The 25,354-nt window shown below is 53.4% G+C and overlaps 1 protein-coding gene across 4 annotated transcripts in view; it reads left to right on the top strand.

Moving 5' to 3' along the window:
* The window catches only part of lats2 (large tumor suppressor kinase 2), a 191,339-nt gene that overhangs the window by 134,187 nt on the left and 31,798 nt on the right, over positions 1-25,354 (top strand). For all 4 annotated transcript variants that reach the window (XM_072476837.1, XM_072476840.1, XM_072476838.1 and 1 more), the window contains exon 5: positions 10,131-10,713. In XM_072476837.1, coding sequence (XP_072332938.1) covers positions 10,131-10,713 — 583 coding nt within the window. The remainder of the gene's footprint in view (positions 1-10,130; positions 10,714-25,354) is intronic.

Here is a 25,354-nt window from a genome sequence, read left to right as displayed (position 1 = left end):
GGAATTGGCTACTCTAATTTCTTTTAAAGACTACCGCTGAATGAAGCCAGGCGAAAATGGGAGGACGAACTGGAATGGAAGTGGGATGGGGACTCTGGAGCGAAACACTGAGTCGGGCCAACTCTACCTCCTCCTGCGCTCGGCTAAGCCTCATGCAGTTCAAGGTGGTGCACAGAGCTCACCTAACCAGAACCTGAATAAGCAGGTGTTTCCCGGAGGTGGAGGCTAGTTGCGAACGGTGCCAGGGATTCCCTGCCAACCATGCCCACATGTTCTGGGCCTGCACAGCCTTCTTCGAGGCGATGTCCAAGGTTGTGGGGGTGAGGGGAGATCAGCTGGCGATCAGCACCACCCACAGCTGCAGATTGGCTGGCAGACCTGTTGGAATTTCTCCTCCTGGGCAAGATCAAATACACCATCCGAGCGTCGGACGAGGGCTTAGGCCATTCTTCAGTCTGCTCCAAGACCTGTTCGAAGCCAATAGTGATTAGGAGGAAAGGGGGGAGGGGGCATCAATGAGGGCAGACAAGATCTCACATAACAGATAGGAAGAAGGTGGGAGGTGGGGGGAGGGGGGGGGGCGGCAAGGGATGAATCTAGAGAAGTACCAGCAAGGAACATGGGAAAAGAGCGAGGTGGTGAGGCAGAGAGCTCCCTCCAGTGAAGCATAGGGGTAGCAACAACCACAAAATGGAAGAAAGAATATAAAAATACAACACCGTGGCGAAAAAAGGGGTCAAGATGGAGCACGACTATCAACGGGGGGAGGGAGGGGTGGAGGGGAAGGGAGAGCAAGGAAAACGGGGTACTTGTAAATTGTACATAAGAAACGTAAAGTTCGCTGTAAAGTTTGCGTTTTTTATATATCTAATTATTAAGTTGTTAAATTGGAAAATTCTAATAAAAATATTTATTATAAAATGTGGCAAACATGTCCGCAAAGTACTCAGTCAGCCTCTGGCACTTCACCCCCTAAGGCAAGCCCATGATCCTCAAGTTCTGTCTCCCCAGCCTGTTCTCCAGGTCCTCCAATTTGTTTCTGTGGTGGTACGTATTAGGGGTAGTACGGTACCCTGTGATGCCGAGAGGCTATTGATAGACAGACATTGGGTCCTGATTGGATCTGCCGCCTGCTGGCTCCACCCAGTAAGGCGGAGTATAAGAACATGGGTTCTCCCAGCAACCGCATTCTATAACTGAGCTGCTGGGGAACAAGTCTGCTTAATAAAGCCTTCGATTGACTTCATCTCTTCTCGTCTCGTGAGTAATTGATTGTGCTACAATTTATTAAGCAGACTTAAAAGACTATGGAGCTCCAGATCGCCCCGAAGTGTCTGCGAATCAGCCCCCATGCAGCAAATTCAGCGGCCGTATTTAAACACTGGCTAGCGTGCTTTGAGGGATACCTCTGAACGGCCCCGGCCAGACCACAGAAGACCAGAAAATGCAGGTCCTGCATTCCAGTGTGAGCCCGGAGATCTACACGCTCATCGAAGACGCGGAGGATTTCCCGACTGCACTCACCATGCTGAGAGGGATCTACATTCGGCCCGTAAACCAAGTCTACGCATGCCACCAACTCGCGATGAGACGGCAATTCCCCGGAGAATCGCTGGACGAGTTCTACAGCGCGCTGCTAATATTGGGAAGGAGCTGCAACTGCCCATCGGTGACCGCAAACGAACATACGGAGCTGCTAATCAGGGATGCTTTTGTGGCAGGTATGACCTCATCCCAAATTCGCCAGCGACTGCTGGAGAGAGACTCACTCGGGCTCACTGAGGCACGGGCCCTTGCGGCCTCCCTCGATGTGGCCTCACAAAATGCCCGCGCTTACGCCCCCGACCCCGCGGCAGCCCCTTGGGCTCCGTGGACCCCCGTTGCGACCGACTCCCCGGCACCCCCCCCCCCCCCCGCAAGCCTGCGCGGCCAGAGCACCAGACCACCCGGGGGGGCCCCGCTGCTATTTTTGTGGGCAGTCGAAACACCCCTGGCAGCACTGCCCGGCCCGCTCGGTCATCTGTAAAAGTTGCGGCAAGAAGGTACACTATTCAGCGATGTGCCAGTCCCGGGGGGTCGCCGCAATCTCCGGGGGAGAACGGGGACAGCAGACACAACCCCCCCAACGATCCATGTGCGGCCAACGGGCGCCGCCATCTTTGGTCCGGAACTCCACGCGGGGGGGATGGGCGGCGCCACCTTGTGACCCTCCGGCCACGTGTGATCCATGGGCGCGGCCATTTTGTCCGCCCCCGACCGCGTGCGATCCGTGGACGCCGCCATCTTGGCTGATAGCCAAGGACCCCAGCATGGACGGCTCCACGGGGCTTGAAGAAAACGCCCCGATGCAGCAACCACGACTGGCTTCGGTGACCCTGGACCAGTCGCGGCCCCGGACACTCCAAACGGCAACAACGACGGTGCTGGTTAACGGGTACGAAACGCCATGTCTGATCGACTCTGGGAGCACGGAAAGTTTTATCCACCCGGATACGGTAAGGCGCTGTTTTCTTTCAATCAATCCGAGTAGCCAAAAGATTTTCTGGCAGCGGGATCCCATTCCGTAGAAATCAAAGGGTTCTGCATCGCGAACCTAACAGTGCAGGGGAGAGAGTTTAAGAATTATCGGCTTTATGTCCTCCCCCACCTCTGCGCTCCCACTCTCCTAGGGTTAGATTTTCAATGTAACCTCCAGAGCTTGACGTTCCAATTCGGCGGCCCTATACCCCCACTCACTATCTGCAGCCTCGCGACCCTCAAGGTTGAACCGCCTTCCTTGTTTGCGAACCTCACCTCGGATTGCAAACCCGTCGCCGCTAGGAGCAAGACGGTACAGCGCCCAGGACCGAACGTTTATCCGGTCTGAAGTCCGGCGACTGCTGAAGGAAGGCATAATCCAGGCCAGCTGTAGTCCCTGGAGAGCTCAGGTGGTAGTTGTAAAGACCGGGGAGAATCAGAGAATGGTCGTAGACTATAGTCAAACCATCAATAGGTACACGCAGCTAGATGCGTACCCTCTCCCCCGCATATCCAACATGGTGAATCGGATTGCACAATACAAGGTCTTTTCCACCGTGGACCTTAAGTCCGCATACCATCAGCTGCCCATCCGCCCGAGCGACCGTAAGTACACTAATTTTGAGGCAGACGGGTGGCTCTACCACTTTTTAAGGGTCCCATTTGGCGTCACTAACGGCGTCTCGGTCTTCCAACGGGAGATGGACCGAATAGTTGACCAGCACGGTTTGCGGGCCACGTTCCCAATTCTCGACAATGTAACCATCTGTGGCCATAACCAGCAGGACCACGATGCCAACCTCCGCAAATTCCTCCAGACTGCTAACGCCCTGAACCTCACCTACAACAAGGAAAAATACGTGTTTAGCACCGACCGTCTAACCATCCTTGGCTACGTAGTGCGGAATGGAGTGATAGGCCCCGACCCTGAACGCATGCGCCCCCTTATGGAGTTCCCCCTCCCCCACTGCTCCAAAGCCCTGAAACGCTGCCTGGGCTTCTTCTCTTATTACGCCCAGTGGGTCCCCCACTACACGGACAAGGCCCACCCGCTAATTCAGTCCACTACCTTCCCCCTGTTGACAGAGGCCCGCCAGGCCTTCAGCCGCATCAAAGCGGATATCGCAAAGGCCACGATGCACGCAATCGACGAGTCCCTCCCCTTCCAAGTCGAGAGCGACGCATCCGACGTAGCTCTGGCAGCCACTCTCAACCAAGCGGGCAGACCCGTGGCCTTTTTCTCCCGGACCCTCCACGCTTCAGAAATCCGCCACTCCTCAGTGGAAAAGGAAGCCCAAGCCATAGTAGAAGCTGTGCGGCATTGGAGGCATTACCTGGCCGGCAGGAGATTCACTCTCCTCACTGATCAACGGTCGGTAGCCTTTATGTTCGATAATGCACAGCGGGGCAAAATCAAGAACGACAAGATCTTGAGGTGGAGGATCGAGCTCTCCACCTATAACTATGAGATCTTGTATCGTCCCGGAAAGCTGAACGAGCCGTCCGATGCCCTATCCCGCGGCACATATGCCAGCGCACAAATAGACCGTCTCCAAGCCCTCCACGAGGACCTCTGCCACCCGGGAGTCACTCGGTTCTACCACTTTGTGAAGACCCGCAACCTCCCCTACTCTGTTGAGGAGGTCCGAACAGCCACCAGGAACTGCCAAATCTGCGCAGAGTGCAAGCCGCACTTTTTCAAGCCGGATAGAGCGCACCTGATAAAGGCTTCCCGACCCTTTGAGCGCCTCAGTCTGGATTTCAAAGGCCCCCTCCACCGACCGCAACACGTACTTCCTAAACGTGGTGAACGAATACTCCCCTTTCCCTTTCGCCATCCCCTGCCCCGACATGACCGCGGCCACGGTCATTAAAGCCCTCTGCACCATCTTTACACTGTTCGGTTTCCCCGCATACATCCATAGCGATATGGGGTCCTCTTTCATGAGCGACGAACTGTGTCAATTCCTGCTCAGCAAGGGCATTGCCTCGAGCAGGACGACCAATTACAACCCCCGGGGGAACAGTCAGGTAGAGAGGGAGAACGGTACGGTCTGGAAGACCGTCCTACTGGCCCTACGGCCCAGAAGTCTCCCAGTTTCCCGTTGGCAGGAAGTCCTCCCGGATGCCCTCCACTCCATCCGGTTGCTGATGTGTACCACAACTAATCAAACACCTGACGAGTGCCTCCTTGTCTTCCCTAGGAAGTCCTCCTCCGGAACGTCACTTCCGACCTGGCTGGCAGCCCCAGGACCCATCTTGCTCCGAAAGCATGTGCGGGCGCACAAATCGGACCCGTTGGTCGAGAGGGTTCATCTTCTCCATGCGAACCCTCAATATGCCTACGTGGCATACCCCGACGGCCGACAGGGCACGGTCTCCCTGCGGGACCTGGCGCCCGCCGGAACTCCCCACACCCCCCAACACCAATCACCCCCTCCGTCCCGCCGGCGCACCCCACGGCCGCTGCCTTCCTGGGTGGATCGGTCCTCCTCCCGTGCCCACCCAGGAGTAGTGAAACAGGAACAAACAGCGCGACACTCCCAGAGACGACAGTGCCCGAGCCAGCACCTGCACCACCACCGGGGCTGAGACGATGGACAAGGACGACCAGGGCACCCACTCGACTCGTTGAATCTGCGTGACAAAGCAAAATCTGTAAATAATTCAATAGCCCAGTAAAAGCGGCAGTGTAAATAGTTAACCGTTGATATCAATGCATAGCCACTGTGTTAAGGGAATTCCAGTACCAGCTTTGTAAACCCCTAGCACCATGCGACCCACCACCCCGCCGGGTTCTTTTTTAACAAGGGGTGAATGTGGTGGTACGTATTAGGGGTAGTACGGTACCCTGTGATGCCAAGAGGCTATTGGTAGACAGACACTGGGTCCTGATTGGATTTGCTGCCTGCTGGCTCCACCCAGTAAGGCGGAGTATAAGAACCCGGGTTCTCCCAGCAGCCGCATTCTGTAACTGAGCTGCTGGGGAACAAGTCTGCTTAATAAAGCCTTCGATTGACTTCTTCTCGTCTCGTGAGTAATTGATTGTGCCACAGTTTCTTAGCCCTTTATTGCTCTCCACCACCCCATCGGCTCCTCACCTATCAAGGATATGCTGCGACAATGGCACCCCCACCCCTTCATCTTCTCTCTTCTGCTGCACCTCCATTGATATCTTCGTCAACGCCGCCTTTATCGGGGCAAGCGTCTCCTCCACCCACTCCTTGAGCGAGGTCATTATCTCTCTCCGATGCACCTCAAGATTTTTGCCAAACACCCTTTCAAACTCCCCCGATGCCACCTCGGTCAGAGTTCCAATCGTAATGGGAGCAGCTCCACCTGACGAACCAGCACTCACCATCTTCTCTACTGCTGGACTCACAGCAGCACTTGTTGACAGACGTTCGCTTACCTCCTTCCTTCCCTGACCTTTCTTCTGGAACTTTGACATCCACCGTTTCCTTAGAACCTCCCACACCAGATCATCCAAAAGGTACCCCTGAGACTGGACATAAAGGTCCAAAAATTGAAGACTCTAGCAGGAGTCACCCAACGTGTGACGTCCTACATGCTGCCACCGGAAGTCCTTCAGGCATAGAAAAGTTTAGTCCTTTTTAGATTTCCTTGTGGGCCAGGACGCGCAGACCCCCAGCCTTTCCTCCTCCAACCACAAGTACCACTGACACGAGGTTTGGGCAGAATTTGGGCCTGCTATATTCACCCAGCCTCCCCTTCGCCCTCCGGCTCCACCCCACCCATCCTGCAATTAAAATCATGGCCTTGTTTTTTTATTGCTTTTCACCTTAACTGTGGAACATTTTTAGAAGAAGACGGTAATTGCACCAGAGAGAGAACTTACACAGGAGGAAGATTCCTAGCAGTTGCCCTATAACCCCAAACCCGTAGAAATCCTGTGAACGCAAGGTATTGGCACAGCAGGTGATGGGAAGTAGGAGGGCGCATGCTACCTCGGGGCTACCTTTTCACCTCACTTAATTCTCTCATTGATTTTCTGACTATAAAACATATAATGCAAACCATCATCATATCTTTTCTCCTGAAAGCTGTATATAAGGGCAGCTCCTTGTAATTTCTCTTCTTTAAGGTTGTCAGAGCAAGCTGAGTCAGGCCCCTATTGATCTTCACAACACATAGCATTTTGAATTTATATACCTTTAAAGTAATGTCACGTCCCAAGGCAATGTAGCTCCTCTATTCCTCACAAGCACCAGCTCAAATATAACCTCATTGAAGATTTAGACCGAGAGCCGGAGGGGAACAAATTAGATAACAAACATAGGGCGTTATCCAGCGGCCGAGTTGCGCTCTCCCTTGAGCGGGGTGTGGCTGGTGAATGTTAGGAAAGCCCTCTCGTGGGCTTCCAGGCAGTCTACATGCCTCGCAGAATTCACCCAAGTCCCGCGAGGCGTCGGGAGTCAGAATCACGGCCACAAGGGGCGGGACCAAATTGCGCGCGCCAAAGCAGGTTTTAAACCGACTTCAGCGTACTTACCTAGCATCCGCTGGCCTCCCTTGATTCTCCGGCCTCCCCAGCAAGGCAGGAGCTATGCGTCATTCAGCACTGGTCCATACAAATGTGGACAAGGCGGAGTGGCACCCAGCAGGTCTCCCGTACCATCGGAGACTCCTGGGCGGTCAGGGGCAGTGAGGGGTGGCTCCCTGTCCCACCTCCTGGAACTCGGGCACTTTGCACTGAACAGCTGGCTGGAGCACTGTCCGGGTGCCAGGGCTGCAGTGCAAGGGTGCCCAGTTGCCAGGGTGACACTGCCAGGGGGCGAGGGGGACCATGCCCATGAAATGAGGGATGGGGGTAGTTTGAAGAATAGGCGTGTGCAGGGCAGGTAAGTAGGGGCCTCTGGGATGTTGGAGTGTGATGGGCTGGGGGTCCTGGAAGGGAGGGGGTGCTGTAAGGAAATTCGGGGGGGGGGGGCGAAGAAGGGAGACCCCCCCCCCCCCTCCCCCCCCGAACCCCATAGTGGGCTGTCCTCACGTGGGGGGTGGGGTTATTGCCATGTGTGTGGGGGATGACATTGCCCATGGATGGGGGGTATGGGGGACCCACAAGCTCACTTAGAGATCAGGGCACCCTTTCAAAATAGCAGCCCCAGCTCTAAGTTCAGCTCCTCATTGTTAAAAAAATTCTAAAAGCACAATTCTCCAGCCTCGTTACGCTCTCGCAAAATGAGGCCGGTGAATAGCGGGAGAGGTTAAAAACGAGAATCTCGCCAGGCGTCAAACAGTTTGCGATGCAAACGGCCTGCAACCTTAGACAAAATCTCGCTGTAGCATGGCAAGAAACCAATTATCACCATTTAAACTCTATTTCAATACAATTAACAAGCCATTCCGTATCCAACGGCCTCCCATCATTCAGCAGGCTCCCCAGCAAGTGGCCACGCTGGCACCGATTAGTACTTTCGAAAAACATGAACCTGGCGGAAGGACTTTGTGGGAAGCTTAGGAGGTGAGTAGCCATCTTTGCTCTCAGGGAAAGAGTCCGGGGGCACTGGGCTTTCCACCTCAGTGCTCGGTGGGGGGCGGGGGACCCTCGGCTGGTGTTGGGTGACCCTCCGCAAGGGTGGGCCGCCCTGGGAGAGTGGGGGGGGTGGTGCTGTGGGGCAACTGTGCGGTACAGCACCATGTCAACCCCTGGATCATGTGTACCCGTTCCTGGCGCAACCCTTTGTCCCTGCCTGCCTGCCCCACCAATCACCTATAACCCACCGACTGCCAAGGCCTCTGGCCATGCGGCTGATGACTATTGCTATAGGGAAGTGGCAATCGCGGTTAAGTGAGCACTCCACACAACCCAAATGGATCCCTGTGGGTGGGCGGGCCATGTAGCACCTGGGAGTCATTGATTAGCATCTCAATCACACCTTGATGTCTGGACACTGTGCCTGAACACTGCGGGAGGCAACACCACACAGGCAGCTGCCAACATCCGAACACCCAGGGGATGAGACACAGTTCCGGGGATATGGCCACAGCCGGAAGGTGGGTGGGTGCCATGGGGGTGGGGAGATACCTGGAGGGATGGGCCAAAGGTTCGGAGGTATCAATACTTCGGAGGTATCAATACTTCTAGAACAGTTGGTTCTTCTCCTAAGGAATTATGAGAGGAGAATTATGGCATAATTGCAACCCTTTGGAGCTTCAGGAATATTTGTCAATCAATAACATTTATAACCCTCTCTTGCTGTTATAATTTGTTCCCTGGGCACATTGCTTCACATACAGATCATGTTGCTGATGTTCCCAGTGGCAATCTCAAAGTATAAAAGGTAAGCTTGGTTCTGACTTATTGGACATTTCCTGGAACTTTGGTGGAGTTTGTGTGTTTTCCATAACTGTCATGGAACCCATTACTAAATTGAAGCTTCCATTTGTGCCTCTGATGAATGGAGGTATGTTTGTAATCCTAATGTAGGGACACTAGTGATTCCGGAACATATGTGGTGTAACCAGTCTTACCTGACATTTCTATTTGTTTTTCCTTCAAAAAGCCAAAGTGTAAGGGGAATCTCGGGGGAAAGTCTTTATGATGCAGTTGTGGCTGTACTGTAATAATTCTTTTTTTTAGTATAAATTTAGAGTACTCAATTTTTTTTTTCCAATTAAGGGGCAATTTAGCATGGCCAATCTACCTACTCTGCACATCATTGTTTTGTGGGTGTAAGACTCACGTAGACATGGGGAGAATGTGCAAACTCCACACAGACAGGTGACCTCGGGCCGGGATTGAACCCAGGTCCTCAGCGCCGCAATGCAGCAGTGCTAACCACTGTGCCACCCTGCCGCCCAGCACTATAATAATTCTACAAATGCTCAGAACAGATACATTGCAGAAAAATGGTGGCAAAGTGGTCTGGAACTTGTTCACAAATGGCTTTGGGATAAATATCTCAGATCTTAACAACCCATTTCATATGAGTTGATCATGTTGGATAATCATACACATAAATCTCAGGAAAATAATATAAAAGTGATCTCATCTCTACATTAATCCGAATACTGAGCAGGAGTTTATTGTACCTGATAATCCCTATTGCCTCCTGTCTTCCTTGAAATGCATATAATACATAAAGGAAGCAGAGATTTAATGCAACAGATCTTCACCTCATTTTCCAGTTGGTAGGATCCACTTTGCTGATAGGATAGTGAGGGGAGATCTAGAGGCCAAAAGTCAAAACAAGTAGATTTCACTTCTGGCTTTTCCCCACTTTTTTGTCTTAACAGTGATAACAAATAATTGTTTATTGGAAACTAAGAACTTCATTTTTTTTTCAACAGAAGTCACTGGATCTTAATCAAGAGTTTTAACTTTGGCAATTTTTTTCCCTGTAGACTTGGGACACTAATACAGCTCTAAAGCTGCTCCAGCAGAGATCCTGAACCAGGGATTGAGGCTGAAACTTTCCTGGTTGTTGATTTTGTAATATTGGTTGGTTCATTCGCCTAATAGGCCATCAAGGGAGATTCTGTAGTTTTCAGTAGAGGAATGACCAAATAGTCTTTCAGTTCTTTTGTATAGTTTAAAAAAAAATTCTGATGCCTATTTTCAATTAATTTATGATATATGGCTTCCAAAGGCAGGTCTATCCGAAGCAGAACAGGAACAGATGAGGAAAATGCTTAATCAGAAAGAGTCTAATTACAACAGACTGAAAAGAGCAAAAATGGACAAGTCATTATTTGTAAAAATTAAGACACTGGGAGTCGGTGCTTTTGGGGAGGTCTGCCTGGCTCAAAAAGTGGATACCAATGCTCTGTATGCAATGAAAACCTTACGGAAGAAGGATGTGCTGAGTCGGAATCAAGTGGCTCATGTGAAAGCAGAGAGGGATATTCTGGCTGAAGCTGACAATGAATGGGTAGTCAAACTCTACTATTCTTTCCAAGATAAAGAAAACTTATACTTTGTGATGGATTACATCCCAGGTGGAGATATGATGAGCCTCTTGATACGAATGGGAGTTTTCCCAGAGTCCCTGGCAAGGTTCTATATTGCAGAACTGACCATAGCCATTGAGAGCGTGCATAAAATGGGATTTATTCACAGGGATATTAAACCTGACAACATCCTGATTGATCTTGATGGACACATTAAACTCACTGACTTTGGTCTTTGTACTGGATTTAGGTGGACTCATGATTCCAAATACTATCAAAAAGGTGAGTCTTGGTTGTATAATTTAAACATTTTCCTTTATTGACTTACACATGTTGCCTATATTATAGAATGTTTTGCATGTGTTCATTTAGTGCATGATAGAGCAGTATTGTACTTGTATTGTTAGCAGAGTATCAGTTTGAGTTATAGCACAAAATGATAGCCTGGCATCATCTGTTTCACTTGTAACAGTGTATGCACCATAGAACCACGACAGTACAGAAGGAGGCCATTCTGCCCATCGAGTCTGCACCTACCCTCTAAAAGAGCTCCCTAACCAGGCTCCCGCCCTATCCTAACCCCCATAACCCCACCTACCTGCACATCCCTGGACACACTAAGGGGAAATGTAGCAGACCAATCCGCCTACCTGCATATCTTTGGACCATGAGAGGAAACTGGAGCACCCAGAGGAAACCCACGCCAACATGGGGAGAAAATGCAAACTCCACAGAGACAGCCAAGGCTGGAATTGGGCCCAGGTCCGTGGCGCTGTGAGGCAGCAGTGCTAACCACTGTGCCGGCCCCAAGGAGGTGTGGGAGGAGGTAAAAAGGCAGGTTTTGCATCCACTGTACATGTCTGGAAAAGTAACATCATAAAAGTTTAGAGTGGACCAGGGTGTCATGGAAAGAATGGTTCCTTTGGTTTGCTTAAAGGGGAGGCAGGGGAGGGGATGGGAAGGTGTGCTTGGTGGTGGCATCATACTGGAGGTGGTCGAAATGACAGAGGATCATCTATTAAAACTGGAAATGTTTAATTAACTTGCTTGACTGTTTTGATGCAGTAGCAGAGAGGGTTGATGAGGATGTTACGATCCCAGTTGGTGATATAACTGGACAGGAATATGCCAGAATGGCTCAAAAGACTGGGCGGGATTCTCCGTCCCGCCAGACCTGTTTTCTGGCACGGCGCTCCCCCGCCAGCAGCGAGATCCTTTGTCCTGGCAGTGGCAGGACAATGGATTTTCCATTGTGGCCACCTCCACACGGTTGGGAAATCCACCAGCGTGAGTGCACTGCCAGCGAAGAGGAGGATCCTGCTGACAGAGAATCCCGCCCCGTAACTTTTAATTGTTTTTAATAAAACGTAGAGGATGAGTCACTGGACCGCTAATTCGTTTTAATAACAAGAAAAAACATGGGCTGATTTCTCCATTCTGGAGTCTTAAGTGTTGACGCCATCATGAAAAGGGTGGAGTTTCCCGACGGCGTGATCGGGTCCCCAGCTGCAGCGATTTAACCGCTCCCAAGGGGCTAGCACGGGCTTATTGGGAAACTCAACCGCTGTTAATGGACCGGCAGCCGATTCGCCGGTTCCGTGATTGACGCGCGGCCGCACATGAACCATTCTCCCCCTCACACACAAGCGTCGCAGCCAACATGGCTGCAAGGAGAGCAGCGCCGCGCTTCCGCAATGCCGAACTTGAGACCCTCCTTGACTCCATGGAGGAAAGGAGGTCAGCAGACGCCATTGTTCGCCATGCCTGGGCAGAGGTGGGAGACGCTGTCAGCGCCATCGGGGTGGTGACCCAGACTGGAGACCAGTGCAGAAAAAAACTGCACAACCTCCTCAGGGCGTCCAGGGTGAGTACCCAGCGCTGTGCCCCTTACCCCACACACATGTGACCCGGCACGCGAACCCCCCACCCCCCTCCAACCAACCTGACCCATATAGCTGCACCCATGCCAGCCACAATGGTCGGGTGCCCTGGCCACTGATGCCATCAGATACCCAACCCCGGGGCTGCATGCGCCGGGCCGTCTAACACTGTTGCTATTTGTGTTTGCCCCCCCCCCCCCACCCCCAGGACAAGGCTGCGCACAACCGCCGGGAGAACAATGGAGGTGGACTACCAGACCTGCGACCCCTCACCGTGCCCGAGCAGAGGGCACTAGACATTGTCAGCGGGCCGGAGGAGAGAGGTCACCGACGCAGAGGTCGGCGGCGCTCCCCCTGCCTGATTGCAGGTCCTCACGACAAATGTATGCCCACCCCAAACCCCCTCACCCCACACCCCCAACCCACTCACTCCTCGCCTCACCCCATACCCCAACCCCCTTCACCCCACACACCCTCTACCACACCCTCACTCCAGCCCAAACCACCTCACGCCTCACTCCCGTCCGGCTGCCGAACCATACATGCCGTCTTGTGTCTTACAGGACCAGCCGGGGATGGGCCCGACACATCCGGGGCTCCCGCCCCCAGCGACTGCCAGAGCCGGTGCCCCCCAGACAGCCGAGCACCAACGGGGGGAGCAGCCGGAACACCAGCCCTCTGCCCGAGACTACTCAGGACACCAAGACCTAGGACACCATGACCCAGGAGACCCCGGAGTTCGGGTCGGATGAAGACACTGACTTTCCATCACAGCTGTCTCCAACACCCTCCACCATCTCAGAGACTATCACTTCGGTTGGGCAAATTAGTGAAGAGGCTTCTGCGACACTCATTGGTGCGCACCACACAGTCGTTCCGGTACAGCAGGTTGAGGTAGGAGCAGCCGAGGGGCCGGACGGTCGGAGTGCAGTCCGGCCCCAGCAACCAGCTGCCGGACAGACAGGTCCCGGGCTCCTGGAAGATCCAGTCCCACCCACAGTGCAAGTGCAGGCTGAGACCCAGGGACTAGAAGAGGAGATGAGGGCTGGCTTACAGCACCTGCAGACGCAGGTGGAGGAGTCCATCCGCGTGCAGGAGCAGGGAGTGGTGCCGGTCATGCATGCCACCCAGGCCGAAACCGCTTGGGTGGCGTCCGTGGTGGAGGCAATGGGGGCGACGGTGTTGGACATGGGTCAGCGTGTGCAGGGCCTGGGGCATTCTGTGCAGGCGGGGACCATGGCCCAGAACAGGGCTGTCCACTCACAGGCAACCATGTGCCAGAGCCACCTGGAGATTGCAGCGGCGCTCCTCAGCATGGCCCAGTCACAGCAGGCCATTGTTATGAACATCGGCGGCATTACCCAGGTGATGGCCCAGTCACAGCAGGCCATTGCTGAGAGCATCAGCCGGCGTCGCACAGGCACAGAGGGAAGTGACCCAGTCCCAGATGGAGATGGCCCACTCCCTGTGCTCCATGGCCACTAACGTTCAGACCTTTGTCGATACCAGAGTGGGCATCCAGGACTGGTAGCGCCAGGTGGCGGGGAGGCCTCGGGGGATGATCCGCTCGCTCCCCTGTCCCATGGAGAAGCCCGGGGGCCATCGGGAACCCCGAGCAAGGAGGAGGTGTTGGAGCCCGTGCCGGTGAGTCCTGCAGAGGAGGTATTGGAACACCACAGCACCTCGGACTCCCCCCTCCTGTTCCTGGTGCATCTGGTGGACAGCGGTGGCACCACGCCACCGAGGAAGTCCGAGGACCAGCCGCGCCCTTCCAGGCCGCCCCAGGAAACATGCGTCAACAGGGACCCTCGCCGCATGGCAGGAGTCACAGCAGTCCGCCTCCACGCCTGCTGTCTGGGGTACCATTTAGGCGCATCATTAGGGGCCGTAAGGCCAGAACGTTAGACACCAGTTAAGTTGGCACGGGTGCAGGAAACAGTTTAGATATAGGGGCTAGGACACAGACTGTATATACCTCTTCACATTAAACACCTGTTAACACCGTTGAAACCTGCCTCTGTGCTCTGTCTGATGGGGGTGGGGCGGTCAGTGATGGCCACTGGGAGTGAGGAGTGGTGGATGAGTGAGGCCCAGTGGGTGGAACGTGCAGCCCCCCCCCCCCCCCCCTACCCCCGATGGACCCATCACTTTGTCTCCAGCAGGCCATGTGATGGACTGGCCAGCTCGCATGCAGGGATCACCCAGGTGGATGGTGCTAATGTGAACATGAGTCAGACATTGTCTAACGATGTTGAGCATGGAGCTCATCGCAGAGTGGGCTGTTATCATCCTCCATCCCATGAACCAGACCCACTGTCACTGGTAACCCAGTGTCCCAGCTTGTAGTGCCGCAGGTATATATAACGGAGTGGGGTGTGCATGCGGGTGGCTTGGTGGTGTGGGGGGTGAGAGTGGTCGGTGGTGGAAGGTGAGGATGTTCGGTGGTGACGGGGTACGGTATTGTGGTGTCCGTTCCCCTGCCCAGCAACCCCCCTCCGCCCTAGTTGGCAAAACATGTGTCGATTAATGTGTCGCATGCTCGCTGGTCCTGGAGGTTCTGTTGTGCGGCCTCCCGTGCCTGGCCAGTCCCCATATCCCGCTCATTGTCCCCTCCTCCTCATCCTCCTCGTCTGACGAGGCAAGCCCTTGCTCCTCATCCTCCTCCAGCACATCACCCCTCTGCTGGGCTATATTGTGGAGGACACAGCAGACCACAATGATAAGTCCAGCCCTCCTTCCCTTGTACTGAATAATAATAATGATTAATCTTTTATTGTCACAAGTATGAAGTTACTGTGAAAAGCCCGTAGTCGCCACATTCCGGCGCCTGTTCAGGTAAGCTGGTACGGGGATTGAACCCGCGCTGCCGGTTTTGTTCTGCATTACAAACCAGGGGCGGGATTCTCCGACCTCCCCGACGGGTCGGAGAGTCGCCGGGGGCTGGCGTGAATCCCGCCCCCGCTGTGTCCCGAAGTCTCCGCCACCAGAGATTCGGCGGGGGCAGGAATCGCGCCGGTCGGCAGGCCCACCCCTGCCGATTCTCCGGCCCGCGATGGGCCGAAGTCCCGCTGCTGGAATGCCTGTCCCACCAGCGTGGATTAAACCACCTTGAACGGTAGGACAAGGTGGCGTGGGCGGGCTCCGGAGTCCTGGGGGGGGGCGCGGGGCGATCTGGCCCTGGGGGGTGCCCCCACTGTGGCCTGGCCCGCAATCGGGGCCCACCGATCAGCGGGCGGGCCTATGCCGTGGGGGCACTATTTTTCTTCCGCCTTTGCCATAGTCTTCACTGTGGCGGAGGCGGAAGAGACCCCCTCCCTTGCGCATGCGCGGGGATGACGTCAGCAGCCGCTGACGCTCATGCGCATGCGCGGAACCGCGTCGCCCGGCGAAGACCTTTTGGCCCCAGTTGGCGTGGCGCCAAGGCCTTTCCCGCCAGCCGGTGGAGCGGAAACCGCTCCGGCGCGGGCTTAGCCCCTCAAGGTGAGACTTCCGCACCTTTGGGGTGGCCCGACGCCGGAGTGGTTCCCGCAACTCCATCAGGCCGGAACCCCCCGCCCTGCCGGGTAGGGGAGAATCCCGCCCCTGATGTCTCGCCCACTGAGCTAAACCAGCCCTTAAAAACAAGGGAGAGAGCAGGATTAACAGGAAGATCCTTACATTCCCTTAAAGAACATGAGTGAGCCAGATGGGGTTTTAGGACCATCAACAATGGTCATCATTATACTTTAAATTTTAGATTTTTATTGAATTCAAATTTCACCATTTGCCATGGTGGGATTTGAACCCAGGTCCCCAGAGCATTACTCTGGATTACCATCCAGTGACAATACCACTATGCCACCACCTGGAGGGCCCCTCCAGAGCGGTCCACGCACCTGAAACCCATCTTCAGAACCACCTGAATGTTCATGGAGAGGTACTCCCGTTGGTGAACAGCGGCCTGTTATCCGCCGGTGGCCGTAGGGCGACATGCACCCCATTGAATATCCCCACACCCGGGGCACGGCGGCGAAGCCCGCTGCCCAGGCAGCCTGGTGGGTGTGATCCGTAAGGGCATACAGGGCACTCGTAATGGCGCAGATGCACCTGTCCGCCGATACTTGGGAGATGCCGGACAGGTTCCCACTCGGCGACTGGAATGGCCCTTTTGCGTAGAGGTTGAGGGCCACCATAACCTTGACGGCTACTGGGAGCGGGTGTCCTCCCCCATTCCCCTACGGTGCCAGATGTGCCATCATGTGGCAATGTGTCTGACAGTCTCCCTGCTCATCCGCAGTCTCCTCCCGCAGGCCCAGTTCGGGGGATGGGGTGGGGGGGTGGGGGGGTGGGGTTGGCACCCACCCATACGGCTGTTTACTCGGCGTCCACCCAGGGGCCAGGGTGGGTGGCCAACAAGATGGCCACCGTATTGGGGCTCGGTGCGTGGGCACCGCCCCGTCCTGTCGGGGGCTCCACTGCTGCTTGGCCTGCCTCTTCCCCTCCCACCCCCCCCCCCCCCCCCCCACCCCCCCCCCCCAGAAAACACAACGTCCGATACGGGAGCCCGCAGCCCCCCCACGCAACCTCCTATCTCCCCTCACAGCCAGCACGCTAGCTTCACGATTTTTAAAAGGTGGGTAGAAGCACGGCGTCGGGAGATCAGCCCATCCGGGGCACAGAATCGCTGAGAATCTGTCGTCAGGACCGATAATGAGATGCATACTGTACTTCCAGGCCGCGCAGCGGGCGCCTCGATTTTGTCGAGTTGGGGGGGGGGGGTCTGGAGAATTCTGAATCGGCGCAAAACCGACGTCAAGCCCGATTGCAGCGTCGTAGCCTATTCTCCGGCCGATAGTGTTTCGGGATTTCGGCGTGATGTCACGGAGAATCCAGCCCCATGTATTTAAGATGAAAATGTTGTATTTATGATACAGTGCACATTTACTCTCCCCTTAGCTGAACAATTACAGGTTTTGGGGTTAACACGGATTTCAAAGTACACCTTAATCTACAATCGGCTCATTAACACAAAGTCCATCTTAAGCATGCAAGATGACTGGGCAGAGATACTCTCCACTCTGAACCCAAGTGAATGCTTGTGGATGTCTCCTCAGAATCCCCCCAGATGATTGTCACGTGAGGGTTTCTAAACTCCCCTCCCAAATACACGCTCTAAAACCTTCTCTCATAATGATGCTTTCCCTTAGTGGTTTACACTCCAAAATCTGGACCAGGTTTCCCAAATTGCACTTTTAAACAAAGCTTCTGCTCCACTTTTAACAGCAAATCCAATCCAGGATTACACCAACCCCTTTAGGACTACTTTGCCTCAGCCACTTTTACACAAACTCCGAGATCCAACCTCTGATTTCCATAGTTATTTCATTGTCCACAGGCTGCAGTAAAATCTCACAAATCTGAAAATCACTTCAGATATCTTTCTGGATCTCAGCCTTCTTACCAGCTCGGTCTGTCTTTACTGAACAGTTCTCCGTTCAAGTACCTTTAATCTCAGACGTCTTGGAAATTTCTCTTCACTTTTTTAGTTTCCTCAACTAGCTGCTCTTCAGATTTCTGCAGTGGTTTTCTTACCCATTGTTCCATGCATGATCCTTGGCTATTCTTCTAGCAAAGTTGAGAGAGATGTTCCCTCTCTAGCCTTTTAAACCAATTGCTTCGAGCAGAGCTGTGAAAGCTACTTTCTTTCTCATTACTTATCTCCATTTGTTAAGCAACCCCCACATGCTTGCGCTTTTTACTTATTCGTCACTCTGTAGTCCTTTCTAAACACAATAGAAACACAGTTGGAACTTAACCAACCCCCACACATACAAACATCTTTGTCCAGCATGAACCTACCTACAGATTTTACCCTTCCAGGCACAGAAACATTAAATTAAACCCACTTAAAAATATACAATTGGCGGGATTCTCCGAAATGGAGGCAGAGTGTTCGTGCCGTCGAGGTTCACGACGGCGCGAAACGGCCCCTATCCTGACCGATTCAGGGCCCGATAATGGGCTAGGAGTGGCGCCGCGTCATTTACATGGGCCAGGCCTTGGCGCCGCGTAAAGGCGGCGCCGCATACATGACGCGGCTGGCGCCGCATAACTGGCGTCACCCGCACATGCGTGGTTGCCGTCCTCTCCGAGCCGCCCCGCAAGAAGATGTCTGAAGGATCTTGCGGGGCTGCGGAAGAAAGGAGGTCCTCCTTCACAGAGGCCGGCCCGACGATCGGTGGGCACCGATCACGGGCCAGACCCCATTTGAGACCCCCCCCCCCCCCCGGTGCAGGATCCCCCCTCGCCCCCCCGCAAGCCGCCCCCCCCAGCGTTCCCGCACTGTTCCCGCCGGCAGCGACCAGGTGTGGACGACGCCGGGGGGGGGAACCCGCCGTTTTGGGCAGGCCGCTCAGCCCATCCGGGCCGGAGAATCGCGGGGGTACCGGTGAATCGCCATTTTGGCTGTCTCGGGCGATTCATTGTACCGCGCCGCGCAAAACGCGATTGTGCCGATCTGGCCGCTTCCGTGAATCGCGGGAGGGCGTCGGACCGGCGTCGCGGGAAAATTTGGCGACCCAGGCGATTCCCCAGGCGACCCAGGCGGAGAATTGCGCCCCTTATTCCTAATGTTTACCAATACAAATTCCTTACAACTACCTTTGTTTTCCTGACAAGGGTAACACTGTTGGTGTGGTGTACAGGGACTTCAAAAAGGCATTTGATAAAGTGCAGCACAGCATATTTGTGAGAAAAATTGGAGCTCTTGGATTTAACAGTAGCAACATGGATATGAAATTGGCTGAGTGACAGGAAGCAGAGAGGAGTAATTAATGGATATTTGGAGGAAGGTTTATATTGGAGTCCCACAGGGGACGGTGTCAGGACCCAGGCTCTTCTTACCCTGATTTATATAAATTACATAAACTTTGTAATAAGGGGCACAAATTCAAAATTTCTGGATGATACGAAACTTGTGAACGATGAGGATTGTGCAGAATTTCAAAAGAGCATAGGTTGGAGGAATGGGTGGACATATGGCAGATTACATTTAAATCAGAAAAGTATGAAGTGATTATTTTGATGTAAATAACATGGAGAGGGTACAATTCTAAAAGGGGTGCAGGAGCAGAGGGATCTGGGTGTACATGTGCATAAATCGTTGAAGGTGGCAGGACAAGTTGAAAGCAGTTGATAAAGCATATCGTAGCCCAGGTATTATTAATAGGGGGATCAAGTACAAAAGTAAATAATTTACGTTTGTAATATTCTTGTATAAAACAATGGTTTGGCCTAGGCTGGAATAGTGGGTCTAGTTCTGGGCGCCACATTTTAGGAATGACGTGAAGGCATTTGTGAGAGTGCAGAAAAGATGCAGGAGATCGGTTCCAGGGATAAGGAACTTCTGTCAAAACCCTCAGCCATGGCCGTCACCGACTGCACGATGCCTCGGACACCTTCATTAATGGTGCCGACATCGTGCACCAGGCTCTCCATTGCGGTCGCCACCCTAGCAGTGTTGGCCTCGGTGCAGCGCATTGCCGGCGACATTCCCACGCCTGTAGCCTCTGGGACTCCTGCAAGCCGCTATGGATCATAGAATCATAGAATTTACAGTTCAGAAGAAGGCCATTCGGCTCATCGAGTCTGCACCGGCCCTTGGAAAGAGCACCCTGCCTAAGACCACACCTCCACCCTATCCCGACACCTCCGCCCTATCCCCGTAACCCCACCTAACCTTTCTTTGGACACAAAGAGCAATTTAGCATAGTGAATCCACCTAACCTGCACATCTTTGGACTGTGGGAGGAAACCGGAGCACCTGGAGGAAACCCATGCAGACACGGGGAGAACGTACATACTCCGCACAGACAGTGACCCAAGCCGGGAATCGAACCTGGGACCCTGGAGCTGTGAAGCAACTGTGCTACCGTGCTGCCCCTACTGGATCTGCTGGAGTGTCATTGACATCTCCCTCTGAATGTCCCGGCCGCACCTATCATCTCCATCACCTCCGGGATGACGTCTTCCACAGTCTGAGCATCAGGCTGGGACCCAGTTGGGTCCTGGGATCCAGCAGATCTCCGACTGCTGTCTTGCCTGAGGGTTCCTGCCTCCACCTGACATTCATCAGCAGCAGTGTGGTACTCACTAGATTGTGCCCCAGAAGCCTGACCACTAACCTGTCCCACTGAGGTGGTGTTGGGTGGGGATGACAGCTGTGACGCTTCGATCGTGTCTTCCTCGGACCTCTCCTCTGAGGTGGTCTCCTGGGAGGCTGGAGAGGGGGCTGCCCAGATTGATCCTGTACCGTCGGCTGGAGGACCTGCGGGAGAATGGAAATGTGTGTTTTTTTTTGGAGGGGGGGGGAGATCAGTCAGTAAGGCAATAACAACTCGCTTTTGGCAGGTCCTCCATGTGGGGCCAGGTGGTTCCTCACCTCAGCAGCCTACGCCAGCCTACGCATTGGTGATCTCCCTGACCTCGGCCACACCGGTCACATCCAGGGTACGCTCCTTGAAGTTGGTGAGGATCCTGACGTCTGGTACACCACCACCAATCTGGGCCCTCTTCCAGCAACTGCGGGAGAGCTTTTCCTGAGGAGACACAGAGAGGGCATCGATAGCCATATGTGATGTTCACAGTGGTGGGGTGGGGTGCGGGGCGGGGGGTTGGAAGGAGGGGTTGTGCCGGTTGAAGAAGGGAGGGGCTAGAGTAAGGGTTGGGGGGTTGAACAGGCAGGGGAAGGAAGGGTTAGTGGGTTGAAGGGGAGGGGGGTAGTCGCTCCCGTGGGGGTGGTGGTGAGGTCTCGGGGGGAGGGTGGGATGGGGGCGGCATTAGTGTCTACTCACTCGTGCTGCCCAGTGTAGGTCATTGACCTTCCTGCACTGGAGGCCAGTCCTCCTGGTCACACTCCCCAAGCTCACTGCCGCTGCCGCCTCGTTCCAAGCAGTACTGACTGCCCTATGGCTGACCCTCCTGGACCCTCGGGGGAACAGACATCCCTCATGGCCTACACAGCACCTCCTCCCCAGATCCGCATCCCCGAATCTTGAAGCTGGTCCCCTCGGCACCATTATTGCGAGCTGCCTGGGGTTTGCCGAGCAAGTGCAACTTAATTGCTGCTCAACCTTGTTAGTGGTGGGCTGGTGCATACGGTGCCAGCGAATGAGCTGGTGAGCTTCCATTTGCGGCGAGAAGCCCGTGAAGCCTCGCTAAGTTGACCAATTAATGTTGAATAGCATTGCTGGACTCGCTGGGCCGAGTGCAGGGATGCTTCCGGCAATTCCCACTCGCTACAATACTTCGCAAATCTTTCCGGAGAATCGCACCCTTAGAAATTTTTGGGGTGAATCGCACCCAAAGCCTTTGCAGGAATGGAAACTTGTGAAACATTTTGAGCGTTGCGAATCTCTCATGAGATTCAAAGGCCTCTCGCGTCACCAAGTCAGGCGCGACAAGTAAATCGTGACCAAAGCTGAGAAGAGACTGGACAAAGGGAGAGAAAATAGTCACAGTAGGAAGAAATCAGTTCGTTGGGGCAGGAACAGGCTGAAATGATGGATCTTCCAGGGCAGTCCTGACTGTGACACTTGGAAAGAAAATAGAAGTGGACTGTTCAAGGTTCAGGGAAAGCAATTGGAAGTATATTTTTTGTCTCTTTTTTCTTTGTTATTTCCTTTACTTCACATTCACATGACCTCTATCCTGTCACTCACACCTCCTTTTGATGCATCTTTTGTTCCTTTATTACTCCCTTTGGCCTTGCACCATGGAACTTCTTGTCATTTAACCTCTCCTGCTTGCCACCCTATCACAGACTTTCTCTTTTGTTTTTCTTCCTATCTTCCCTCATTCGCTGCTCAAAACCTTTTCATTTCCCAGTTAGCTGTTCCCAATTCTGATTGAAAAATCCTGCTGAAATATTGGGCAGGAATTTCCGGTCCTGTCTGCCGTGGGAATCGTAGCAGGCAGGACGGAAAATCTGATGGACCAGAAAAGGTAGATTGATTTTGGATGGGAATTTCCGGCGCCAGAAAATTCAGATGATTAACTGTTTTTCTCAACATAAATGCTGCCAAACTTGCTGGATATTTCCAGAATTTTCTGTTTCTATTTCAGCATTCCAACAGCTGCACCATTTTTCTTTTGTATCACTTTGAGACCCTGGCTGTCAGTTTACTTGCTGTGCTTGTAGGAGCTTGTCATCTTGCAGAAGAAAGATCTTTAATCCCAATTGGATGTGGGAATGGAAAAAAATTATCCTGCTTGACCTGCATGATTTAGATTCCTAGAGTGATATTGACAAAGATATGGGGCGAGATTCTCCGACCCCCCGCCGGGTCGGAGAATCGCTGGGGGCTGGCGTGAATCCCGCCCCCGCCAGTTGCCGAAGTCTCCGGCACCGGATATTCGGCAGGGACAGGAATCGCGTCGCGCCGGTTGGCGGGCCCCCCCGCGCGATTCTCCGGCCCGGATGGGCCGAAGTCCCGCCGCTAAGGTGCCTGTCCTGCCGGCGTAAATTGAACCACCTACCTTACCGGCGGGACAAGGCGGCGCGGGCGGGCTCCGGGGTCCTGGAGGGGGGTGCGGGGCGATCTGGCCCCGGGGCCCACCGATCCGCGGGCGGGCCTGTGCCGTGGAGGCACTCTTTCCCTTCCGCCTCCGCCACGGTCTCCACCATGGCGGAGGCAGAAGAGACTCCCTCCACTGCGCATGCGCGGGAATGCCGTCAGCGGCCGCTGACGCTCCCGCGCATGCGCCGCCCGGAGATGTCATTTCCGCGCCAGCTGGCAGGGCACCATAGGCCTTTTCCGCCAGCTGGCGGGGTGGAAATTCGTCCGGCGCCGACCTAGCCCCTCAAGGTTGGGGCTCGGCCCCCAAAGATGCGGAGCATTCCGCACCTTTGGGGCGGCGCGATGCCAGTCTGATTTGCGCCGTTTTGGGCGCCAGTCGGCGGACATCGCGCCGTTTCCGGAGAATTTCGCCCATGGAGTAGTCCAGGATCTGGAAGATCTCAGGTAGAAGGAGATCATTGAATCATAGAATGTGCAATAATTTCACCACATTTGCACAGTGTGTAGCACTGTTGCTTCACAGCTCCAGATCCCAGGTTCGATTCCCAGCTTGGGTCACTGTCTGTGTGGAGTCTGCACATTCTCCCTGTGTCTGCGTGGGTTTCCTCTGGGTGGTCCGGTTTCCTTCCACAAGTCTCAAAAGACATGCTGTTAGTTAATTTGGACAATCTGAATTCTTCCTCTGTCTACCCGAACAGGCGCCAGAATGTGGCAACTAGGGGCTTTTCAAAGTAACTTAATTGCAGTATCAAAGTAAGTCTACTTGTGACAATAAAGATTAATATTATTATTACATTCAATGTCAAAAGTGATCTGAAATTTTTTTAAGAATCTGTTACATCAGGGTTTGGCGAGGACAAGGAAAACTAATCATGCAGGCCTTTCTATCAACGAAAAGCATTTTGTTCTGAGAACTGTTCCATTCAATCGGCAAAGTACAGAGCAGCCATAGTAATCTCTTATATTAGGCTAGCTTGTTGAAGTTAAAGACAGTCTTTCTTAGGGGTGGCACGGTGGCACAGTGGTTAGCACAGTTGCTTCACGGCTCCAGGGTCCCAGGTTCGATTCCCAGCTTGGGTCACTGTGCGGAGTCTGCACGTTCTCCCCTTAGCTGCGTGGGTTTCCTCCAGGTGCTCCGGTTTCCTCCCACAGTCCAAAGATGTGCAGGTTAGGTGGTTCGGCCATGCTAAATTGCCCTTCGTGTCCAAAAAAGGCTAGGTGGGGTGACTGGGTTACGGGAATGGGGAGGAGGTGTGGGTTGAGGGGAGGGTGCTCTTTCCAAGGGCAGACTCGATGGGCTGAATCACCTCCTTCTGCACTGTAAATTCTATGATTCTAATCCAAAGATGTGCGGCGTAGGTGGATTGGCTGTGCTAAATTGACCCTTAATTTAAAACGGTAGTGTTCCTTTATATATTGGTTGTGGAAGATAGGTGCCAAAATAGATTCTACTGTTGTCCAATAATGTTATTATTGGCATCTGCTCTCCTAAATACATTGGAAATCAATTTTACACAGACCCCAGTGGGCTTGCAAGAGGACGAAGGTGAGTGACCATATAAAAGATTGTTCTTGTCTTTTAAATTGTCCCCACAGACATAAAAAAACAAATTCAAATTTGATGAAGATTTCACAGAACCACACAGTGCAGAAGAGGCCCTTCAGCCCAACATGTGAAAAACACCTGACCTACCTACTTAATCCCAATTACAAGCACTTGTCCCGTAGTCTTGAATGTTATGGCATGCCAAGTGCTCATTCAGGCACTTTTTAAAGGATATGAGGCAACCTGCCTCTAACACCACCCCAGTCAGTAAATTCCAGACCATCACCACCCTCTGGACAAAAAAGAGTTTCCTCACATTGCCCCCCTCAACCTCCTGCCCCTCACCTTGAACTTGTGACCTCTCGCAACTTAAACTAAGGGGAACTGCTCACTCTATCCACCCTGCCCCTCATAATCTTGTACACCTCGATCAGATCACCCCTCAGTCTTCTCTGCTCCAACTTAAATGTTCCATCCCAGGCAACATCCTGGTAAATCTCCTCTACACTCCCTCCAGTGCAATCACATCCTTCCTCTAATGTGGCATCCAGAACTCCACTTAGTAGTCCAGCTGTGGCCTCACCAAAGTTCTGTATTCCTCCAACATGACTTCCCTGCTTTTGTAATCTTTTCCTCGACTGATAAAAGCAAGTGTCCCATATGCCTTTTTCACCACCTTATTAATTTGCCCTTCTGCCTTCAGAGAGCTATGGACAAACACGCCAAGGTCCCTTCGTTCGTCAGAAATTAGGAGTTCCATGTCGTTCATTGAATACTTGTCAAATTACCTTATATCACACATTTTTCAGGGTTAAATCCTATCTGCCACTTATCTGCCCATTTGACCATCCCGTCTATATCTTCCTGTAACCCAAGACACTTAACCGCAACATAACATAAACATAGAAAATACCGTCCAATCTTTGTGTCATCCGGAAACT

Source organism: Scyliorhinus torazame, chromosome 15 (genome assembly GCF_047496885.1).
Source record: "Scyliorhinus torazame isolate Kashiwa2021f chromosome 15, sScyTor2.1, whole genome shotgun sequence".
NCBI classification, from domain to species: Eukaryota; Metazoa; Chordata; class Chondrichthyes; order Carcharhiniformes; family Scyliorhinidae; genus Scyliorhinus; species Scyliorhinus torazame.
This window is presented reverse-complemented; position numbering and strand designations above follow the sequence as displayed.